This window comes from Meleagris gallopavo, chromosome Z (assembly GCF_000146605.3).
Source record: "Meleagris gallopavo isolate NT-WF06-2002-E0010 breed Aviagen turkey brand Nicholas breeding stock chromosome Z, Turkey_5.1, whole genome shotgun sequence".
Taxonomy (NCBI): domain Eukaryota; kingdom Metazoa; phylum Chordata; class Aves; order Galliformes; family Phasianidae; genus Meleagris; species Meleagris gallopavo.
In genome coordinates this window covers 1,555,353-1,565,477 of record NC_015041.2, presented here as the reverse complement: position 1 = coordinate 1,565,477, position 10,125 = coordinate 1,555,353, and the positions used below count along the sequence as shown (strand labels likewise).

General features: G+C 42.6%; 1 protein-coding gene across 1 annotated transcript in view; it reads right to left on the bottom strand.

Moving 5' to 3' along the window:
* Positions 1-3,189: 3,189 nt before the first annotated feature.
* SKOR2 (SKI family transcriptional corepressor 2) overlaps positions 3,190-10,125 on the bottom strand; it is a gene marked incomplete at its 5' end in the record, with an annotated part of 17,211 nt that continues 10,275 nt past the window's right edge. The window contains 3 exons of the mRNA XM_019610153.2: positions 3,190-3,407; positions 4,783-4,847; positions 8,431-8,498. Coding sequence (XP_019465698.1) covers positions 4,785-4,847; positions 8,431-8,498 — 131 coding nt within the window. The remainder of the gene's footprint in view (positions 3,408-4,782; positions 4,848-8,430; positions 8,499-10,125) is intronic.

The window sequence follows — 10,125 nt, the reverse complement described above, 5'->3', positions numbered from 1 at the left end:
AAAAAACCAACCTTTGTCACTGCTCAAAGCATTTGTGCTTTGTGAGCAGACAGGGTGGGGTGCCGTAGGGTGGAGACTCCTTTTTCCATCTGTACACTCCGGTGTTTTGGGTTGGCAGGTAAGCAGGGCTTTCAAAACAATGGAGACTGATGCTTTTTATTTTTGCTGCATGCAGGTAAACAGCCACAAAACAATTACAGCTCCTCCTGCACGTATCAACAGCACCAAAGCAGCTCTTCACAGCCCTTCCTCACAAACTTTTCTTGTGAATACAACTTCACCCTGAATGCAGGTAGTACTTTCAGAGTACAGCTTCATTCTGTTTTGAAACCCAGTGGGGCAAAAGTGCTGAGCCAGTGCTGATCTTTGCTTCCATTAATTCCTTTTTTATACAGCCCTAAACATGCAGATTTGCTGAGAAGGTGCTGTTTTTTGCTACTACTCAATTTATCCAGAATTTTCGGTGTAACAACCTTAAAGGGTGGTTGGACTGAATGACCTTTGAGGTCGTTTTCAACGTTGGTGTTTCTATGATTCTAAAGTTTTACATAAAAATTATGGGAAGAAAACATTTGGAGGAAATCTATGGTCTTGGAGATGCTTTGAAAGCACCTAAGCTTACTGTTCTGGATGGGAGAAATTTGTTCCTATGTTTTGAGCAAGAGAAAGCACGTACCTCCATGCTTTTGCTTGGTGCTGAAGTATCACAGAAGCAAACGGTTTGGGAGCTGGGTCCTGGAGAAGCAACAGTACGTCTGAAGGGCAGAGCTCAAGATGGTTTGGAGATGTGTGTGGTAAGGGGTAGACCAGTTCTGTGTAAGAAAAAGGGATAGTTAGCCGCTGATGAGCTTTCTGCATGTATTTATTATTGATCCAAATCCTCCAACAATTCAAATCACAGCTCCAAATGCAGTCTGCATTGTGTTTAATTTGCATTTTCGGGGGATTGGACAAAAGAAAGGCTAAAACCAAGATCTGCAGTACCTCTCACCTGTCGTGTTAGTGGCTGTAGAAGTTGAGATTTGGTTAACTGTAGTTTTTTTAGAGGTATTGACAGGCTGCATGTAACAAAAGCTGAATGTGTATGGATTTGCTCCCCAACACCCATAAAAATAGCTCACCAGCAAGCTCTTACCTTTCATCTCTGCATGGCCACCTCCTGTGGATAAGGCTGGGCTGACTCACCATGCCAGGCTCTGCTCCCCAGGATGTCTGCATCTCACCTATCAGGGCCACCATCGTAATATATGGTCTGATTTTTAGCTGTGCTGTGGAGCCAGGAGCTGGGCTCAGTGATCCTTAGGGGCCCCCTCCAACTCGGGATATTGATTCTATGATTCTATAACTATCTACAGAGTTGCATTCAATACAAACAGCGTTAGGATAGACACACAGGTCATCCTGCGTAGGTCATCCTACAGGTCAGCTACATAGGTCATCCTTTTTCTTTTCTTTATGACACCAGCTGGTGAAAAAAAAAAAAAAACAACACATTGAGGGCTGAGTCTGTAGGGCACAACAGCTTACTGCTGCGTTGGGAACCTCATCACTTTAACGTGTACAATTTTGTTGCAAGAGGAAAGCAAACAAGAGCCAGTGGGCGATAAGAAGCTTCGTGGGATGTTTGTTGAAGGAGAGCTGCTTAGGCGGTGACTGCTCTGTGTTTGTTTTCTAGGATCACATTCTTGAGCAGTGTGAGGGATGAGTTTTTAATTCAAGAGATTTTGTTCACGCTTCACCAGCGTTCCACCTTCACATTTGTAGCGGAGATCTGCAGGTTATTTACCAACAAGGCAAGTGGTGCTTCTGTTTTTTGTCTGGGGGCTTAGCGTAGGTAACAAAGTAAGAGTGCAAAATTGAAGTTTGAACATTAAATTAGAATCGTATTAGTTAAATATCCTTCATTTGTGTGAGCTATGCAGTTAGTGCATGCCGGTTACTTTTGCAAAACCAACATGTGGAAGCACGGCTTGCAGTGGGAAATATGATGGTCTGAGCTCTGCTGAACAGAACAGAACGGAACAATAGAGAGAAGCAATAAATCTGATGCAGATCCTTTGTGTCTGCTCCCGGGGTTGAACACATGGTGGGAGACAACAGGCTGCTCCGCTCGCCTGACCACATCCAGGAGCTCTGGCACTCTGAAGCCATTAAGGCAGTAATTTCTTATTGAGCAATGGGATTGCTTTATGTCTGGGCAAAAGTTTTGATCTGTAGTGGTAAGACATTTTACCACGACACTACAGAAGAGTTCATTCTTCACAGAAAAGATTGGAAAACATCACTGTGCCACTCTACACTACGATCTATATGATATCCCTTGTCCTGAGTGCTATGCAAATATTTCCCCATCTCACAAAGGATACAGCTGATCAGAAAAAGGCAGAGGAAAGCTGTGGGATTGCTTCTGTTGGAGGAGCAACGACAATTTGTTGGAAGAAAGACAACCAGAGAGGCTCAGTGGCTGCTTATGAAACCATTTTGGCATAGAGAAGGTGGGCAGGTGTGACAAGGACACAGCTGGCAGCTGGTTAATACACTGTCAGGCCTGTGAACCGAAGTACTTCTAAACAGCTATTCTTGGGGATAAATTTCCCCATTCTTTTTCTTTTTTTCCAGGGGAATAAGCACAGCATTGAATTACAGAGAAGCTCGGCTATTATCTCATAGTTTTCTTTGTTTTATTATAGACTTTTTATCCACATGAATGATAAAGAAACTACAACAGAGTTAAATACCTTTTTTGATAACAGTGATTATATTCTTAATTACACTCAATATTAAATTGTAAAATATTTCCAGAAGAGTACAATCTTAATTCATACAGCAGGCAAAATACCAGAGGAGAAAGGGACCAAGGAGGGGGGGTATGAGAGTTTCCAGTCTGCTTTTAAAAAGCACTGTGTATGGCTCACGCTTTTTTATCCTTCCATCCCAGTGAGGCTCCATCTCAAAGCCACGTGTTTCTTTCCATAAAACAATCACTCTGCAAAAGCAAAAGATGATCTGGCGGATGGTGTCAGTGTTTGTAGCGTTGGAAGGATCATCAGTTCTCTTCACTGCTTATGTGTGTGATTCATCAAAAGCGTTTCCTCTAATAGGTTTAGTAGTCCTTCTAAAAACACAAAGACTTAAACTTTGGTACCACCAAAAAAGATCCAGGACAGGCATTTTTTGATTTTTTTGTTTGTTTGTTTGTTTTACTAATAAATGGCTGCTACGTTCTATTTTACATGGTTGTCCATGATGTTTTGAGGTCACTTGTCCTTGAGTTCGGAGGAACCTGATTTGTTTTACTTGTTCTTTATATCCCCAAGCACTTCCATTTTATCAGTCTTTATACAAGTTAGATTTCAGAACGGTGGGTTATTATTTACAAGGGAACAGCTGCAAAAGGTCCTGCGCTTCTAGGAATAAAAAAAAACAACAAAAATCCACAAAACAAAACAAAGAGAAAGTGTTACCATCTCTAAGCTTGAATCTGGCATTTCTTTACTCACAGAATTACAACATTTACTCACAGTCCCAAGAAAACAGACACGCGAAAGTCACCTGCTCAGGGGAGGTTCAGGTTGGATCACAGGAGGTTCCAGTTGGATATTAGGAAGTATTTCTTCTCCAAAAAAATGTGGTGCAGTGGCACAGCTGCCCAGGGAGGTGATGGGGTCCCCATCTCTGGAGGTGTTCAAGAACTGTGGGGATGTGGCACTTGGGGACATGTGAGAATGGTGGGGGTGTGTTGGACTTGGGGATCTTGGAAGTCTTTTCCAACCTTCTTGATTCTGTGATTCTATGATAAGCATCCTCTGAGACTAGCTAGTTAAAATTCAGAGTCCCATTGAAATATTCCATTACAGATAAGGAGTAACTGACTGCAGTATGACTAAATACAACAAGACCTGATTTGGCACAGCAGGTCCAACAAGAGCAGTATAGGATTTCTGGAAAATAGGGCATTAATTGAGTGGTTGCTCTGCAGTGCACAGGGTCTTCACTCCCTTGGTGCACTGCATGGGTATGGATGTGCACGCACATTTCTTACTAAGACAACCCTTTCCTGCTTGGTACATTGAGAATCTGAAGTTGCTTCTGAGCAATAGGGTTGTGATTCTCTGCTTTACTGGTTTAGCTTAGCAGTTAAGATACAACTAATCTTCCAGGACCTACTCAAAGAAATCCCTGTTGTCTGCAGCTCAAGCTGCCCAGGGCCCCATCCAACCAACCCAGCCTTGGGTTCTTCTCATAGTGAAGCACTAACATTTCTCTGGGCAGCAATGCCAGGGCCTCGTTGCTCTCTAAGTAAATGTTAATTTAAATGTTAAGTCTTTAGCACCTGGAATTGAATGTCAAGGCAGTTTCCCACTTTCTGCTGAAGGTACATTTCCTTGAAGCCACTTTCTAGTGTCAGAGAGCAGAAGCTCTTGTTCAAGCCATTAGCCTGTGTTCAACCAACACTATGTCCCACAATTTGGGTGATGATTTAGGACAAGAGGTAATGGCAAGTTGCACCAGGAGAGGTCCTGGATATTAGGAACAATTTCTTCTCCAAAGAATGGTCAGGCCCTGGCACAGTCTGCCCGGGGTGATGGTGGAGTCCCTGTCTCTGGAAGCGTTCAAGAACCGTGGAGATGTGGCAGCTGGGCACATGGTCAGTGGGCGTGATGGGAATGGATCAGTAGCACACAGCAAAAAAATTCTCTAAATTCTTGCAATGGCTGCAGAGAAAAATCTGATGGCCAGGCTGGTCAGAATACTCCCCCACCCCTTCTTTCAGAAGCTTACCTTTAGCTTTTGCTGAGGTGTGCACCCAGCTTTTCTTTCCTGATCAAGCTTGCTGCATAGGGAATCTGCAACGACACAGAAACAAAGCCACTGTTTTAAGCCAAGGTTTGGCTAACAACATATGCAGGCTGGAATCTCTGCACAGTCAAAATACAGCAAGTTGGGAGTATCAGTCTGCATGTATTTATATCCCCATAATTAGGAAGTTCTTAATAACTATCTCTGCCTTGCACAAACCCGAGGAAAGCCACTGAAGTGGAACAAATAATTAAAGCAAAACAGAGAACATAGGTATATTAGGGAACGTAGTTATATTTAGGAACAAAGTGGGATGATGTGCTCGTAGGCTGCTGGGAATGCAGTATGGGACAGCTCTTTAAAATGCAACAAAACTAAATTGCTCTGAGATTTCCCTGTAGGTGGGAATCCAAATGGCTACATGTTCACTATTCCTCAATAGTGAATAGCTGTTTTTTGGAAAGAATCATATTGGGATCACAAAATTTATGCACCTCCACTCCCGGTGCTGCTGCAGACTGAGGTGACCCGCTTCTGCTTCTAGGAACTCTGTGATATATTCAGAAATAATGTCAAATGTGTTGAAATCGTGAATTCATTTTCCTGACTTCTGAGCTAACAGGATCAGTCCAAATCTGGGAGCAAAGGGAGCCACCAACAAGTGGCTGAATAAGCACGTTTCAGCTGAGACTGTGATGTTACTACCTCCTTCTCACTCCCAACATCACTCTGCATGGCCGTCAGTTATATAGGACATCTCCCAAGCTGTGCTGACCTAGATAACACAACGAAGTACATTCTGTCAGAAAGGGACTGTTCTCAATCCGTTTTTTTCTGCTATATTTGGCACATCGGTGTCTTTTCAATGTGTGTTGGTTTGTGCATGCTCCCGGTAATAAATGGAAGTGGAAGGGGTGGTATTCAGCAGGGACAGTTTTTCACAAGTTAAATCACGTGCAATGTCTTCTGCTTTTCGAGTTGCACGAACATTTTGTGAATCCAGTGCTGCAATAGAACATATTTAGGGCTGTTTGTTCCCTTTTTGTGCATCCAGAGTGAGTGTTCAGATGAAGATAGGATCAATACTTAAAAGGGCAAGAAGATGCCTTTGATAAGATTCCCCCTTTGGCTTCCTGGGAACTGAACTCTGCCTGGCATTATGCATGTAGAACTAATTTCCATCCTAATTTAACTACAGATGATTCCACCAAAATCAAATCAATATTTTAAAGCGCCACTATTTCCCATTTCCCTTCTCACTCACGGAGTGACAAGCATGCAGTGACCAACATCTCTGCAAACCTACATAACAGTGCGAATATTCCCTGCATGTATCATGAATACATTCATTGTACGAAGCCTCAACTTTCCATGTACAGCATAAAATAGGAACTGAACCTATTAGAGCTGTTCTTAATTACAGTAGGACTCCAAGGAACATGATCTCATACCTCCAAAGAATGCCATACCAGGGTGGATTTTTCCTTCTTTTAAAGACTTCTTGTAAACCTTTAAAGATCGGGATAGAAGATGATGAAGAGAAATCAATTTTGCAGGCAGATAGTTCCTGATTTATTTTCTTGTCTGCCTTCAAAGAACAGAGCTGATTGAAAGTAATACTGAGGGCTAGAGGATATCGAACATCAGAGGAGTTCTAGCTGGATCCAATTTTGAGGACTGAGCATTATTATCACCCCACAGTTGGCCAGTAGGGTGGAAGCCAAGACTCTGTAGTGAATATAAAACCCATCTAAGCCAGATGGAAAGACAAAAGGCTGTCAGAACAATTCACATTTCTAACACATCTCAAAAACTACTGCCTTTATCCCCATGGAAAAGTAGTAGGGTTGATCACAACCCATGCCTGAAGCAAAGTGGGACCTGCATGGACTCAGCCATTTGGGTAGATGATGCTTTGAGGCAGGAAGAAGAGAAAAACATACTCGGTGATTTAAGATCAATTTTCTTGTTAAATATGATGATTTATTGATCGCTTCTTGGCACTTGGCTGAAAGCTTGGCATATGGTTGCAGTGCTTCCTGGCAGCTGCTCCAGGCACTCGGACCAACTCCTTATTAACAGAAATTGCCAATGGCCACACAGAGTCCAACACTCCATCCACCTACCAAGCCAGGTTGTGTCCAAAGAGGTCAATATCCATTTCAGATGCTGTAACAGAACGCTTTCTCAAAGACCTGGGCCTCGCTCCTGACTTTCAGGAAGCCATAAAATAATTTTTCGAAGTCCGGAGTGGACAAAGCATTAAAATTACAACTCATTGATTAAACAGTGAGGCTCTCAATGTTGAACCCGTGCCACATCCTCGTTGCTGTGAGTGCAGTGGCTGCGGAGTGACAGCAGAGGGCACTTGGAGTCTGAGCCATCGCCTCCCATCCAACAGCGCGACTCCCCAGCACGTGCTTGTTGGGGTGGCAATTTATCATCGTGCTCTGCATTGCAGTTTCACAATGTCAGAAGTGCTTTTAAACAAATAGATGTCTTCATGGTCTTACTGAAACGTTCAGGAAGAGCTACTTTAAGTTGCATATGCACACAATGGTGAGAAAAGCAAACAAACAAACAAAAAAACTCAACAAGAACAACAACAAAACAAACAACAAACCAACTCATTATATAATCTTAAAAATAAAAATGACTAAGCCAAATTCTGTGGCTAGTTAAGCCAGTAATTTTCGTGTTTAACCCTACATATCTATGAAGCTGAAAGTAAAATTGTGATTTGAGTATGCATGAAAAATTTCATCTTTTTTCTTTGCACCACACTGACAAGAAAATTGCATGTGGGCAACTTTGTGAAAGCAATGCTACAGTGTTCCAGGAACATACAAAACAAAATAACTCATCCCTGTTAAAAACAACAGACAAAATATATCAAAATAAGTCCTGCTTTTTAATGTGCCCCGAACCAAAAGATTTAGTTTATCCATGGCGTGAGCCAAGAAGGCCAATGGGATTCCAATGAAACTCTCTGCCAGATACTGGGAGATGAAGGGGAACACAGTAACAACTGTACATGCTGAAGAGTGGAGACCAGCAAAAGAAAAACCCCTCCAAAATGGTCTGGAAACAACCTCCTTCCAACACCCTCCATCTCTCATTGAAATCTCTGAAGTCAGCAGGAACAGGGAGCTCAGAGCTCTAAAAATAAGGCCACTCTAAATGCCTCGGAGCTCAGTACACATGTTTGACAATCGTGGCCTTCAGCTTTATTTTTATGTCCTAACCCATCAAGTAGAAAATGACAGCACCAGAAGACAACAACTCCTCCCATTTTCAGCAAGAGGAAAAGTGAGCTTCTCAAGCAGAAGGCTGATTCAGACATGGAGATTTTTGGCAAGCCTGTCTCAGGAAAGCTGTAGTCTCAGTGTTCAGTCAGCACATTCCATTGAGTTGAAAGATGAAGACCCATCTGGTTATGGTATGAAAGTAAATCTCCAGGTAATTGAACTCTAAACCAGTTAAGAACTGCATGCTAACATATTCCTAAGCATAAGGGAATGTGAGCTCTGTAATATTACATCTACATGGCTTCCAGAGGAAAAACTTGAGGGTGTACTTAAAAATCAAAGTGATAGTTCATAACAGTTTTAGTCAAAGACATAGACTCACAATTTGTAGCTGCTGCACCATTTCTTCTCTGTATGCCAGCTCTCGTTTCATCTGATCTTGAAAATTATCTATTAAGAGGGAAAAAAAAAAAAAAAAGACAAGTAAATGCAGTAATTAAAATAGAGACCATAGCAGAATTCATATAAATCAAATGAAACCAAACCCAACTGAAGGACACCGAAGCTTTTTTGTACGATATACTTACCAAAAACTTATCTGATAGGAGGCACTGCTGATGAGAAAAAAAGCTTTGGAAAAAAACTGATCCAGCTCTGTCCTCCCCCCCACTTTAAGATGTAAGCTCCAGTGTTTCTCTTGATAACTTTCATACCCACAGTGATGTTCTCAATGGACCAGACTGCAGTCATCAGTCAAACTCCTACAAGAACTGGAGATAACAGCAAAAGCTGCTTTGCTTTGGTATAAATCTGCTGACGTCAATAGGGACGTCCAGGATGTGAGAACAGAAAGTGTTCAAGGATGCAGGATTTGATTTGCAGTTTACAACATTGTGCTGACAACTTTGAATGCAGCTCAAATCCCTTAAAGAGTGACGTGGAATTCAGATAGGAAGAAATCATTGAAAGACAGACCACGCCTTCCCAATCAGCTGGGTTATGGCACAACCTTTCAGCTCTGGTAGGGTCCTGCTGAAGAGTACCATAAAGCCAAAGCAACCAGAATGGCTTATTTACATTAAAAGACTTCAACAGTCATGTTGGCTGTTGGGCTCTGGCTCCAGAACTCATGGAGCCTCAGTTCAGTATCTGCTCTCCAAGCTCTGTGCATATGTCTCGCCACGCTTCGTTTCTTCACCAGTAAATCAGGAATAATAGCACTGCTTCATCTGCCTGGAGCATAGGGAGGATTAATAGATTAAATGACTGTGGGATACTTTGATAGGGCAGTAATGGGAGTCACAAAAATACCAAAATTGCAATGGAAAGATTTGATCCCAGATGAGAAATGTGGCTCCTATCAATGCTCCGTGTGCTGCTGTGGGCCTGGGAACACACTCATTCCCTGCAGAGCCCTACAAGCTCACTACATTCTCAAACCTAAAAGCAGAGGCAAGAAGACAGAGCACATCACAGTGGAGTGGCAGGAGCTGCCTTGCCTTGGGGGAAAGGAGATGTGTCCTCATCAGATGTGGGCACAGGGAAACTAGAAGGGGGCAGAGCTCTGTTGTCTTTCACACAGTAATTAGGTCCTGTCTAAATGAAAAGCAAAGGATGTTGCTTAAGAGGCATGGAGGCAGTGCAGGATGGTGAGAAAATACCAGGAAAACAAATGGAGAGAAAATCTAGCTAAAACCAGCAGGAGTCCAGCATGGCTACACTGAAAAGAAGGCAATGACATCTTCAGGAATTCCTTCAGGTTTCATTTTATCAGCCTGTTTTTTCCTCTCCAACTTGAAAAGAAAAAGAATCCAAGCCAGTTTGCGTTTTCTCCTTTGCTTACCAAAATAGCCATGTGGGACAAAAGGTGATGGTCTCTTGTCACCGTGCTAGCTACTCTGTAGGTCCTCTTCCAGTTTCGTGTCAATAGGAGCAGGCTATGCAAAGAAATGCTCCTCATCTCCTCTCCTCCCTGAACATCTCTTCACAGGCTCGGTACAAACAGCTCAGAAATCCTGCTCAGTCCTGCACTGCAAACTCGCTGAGCAAATGGGGTTAATGGTGAGGATAACGCTTT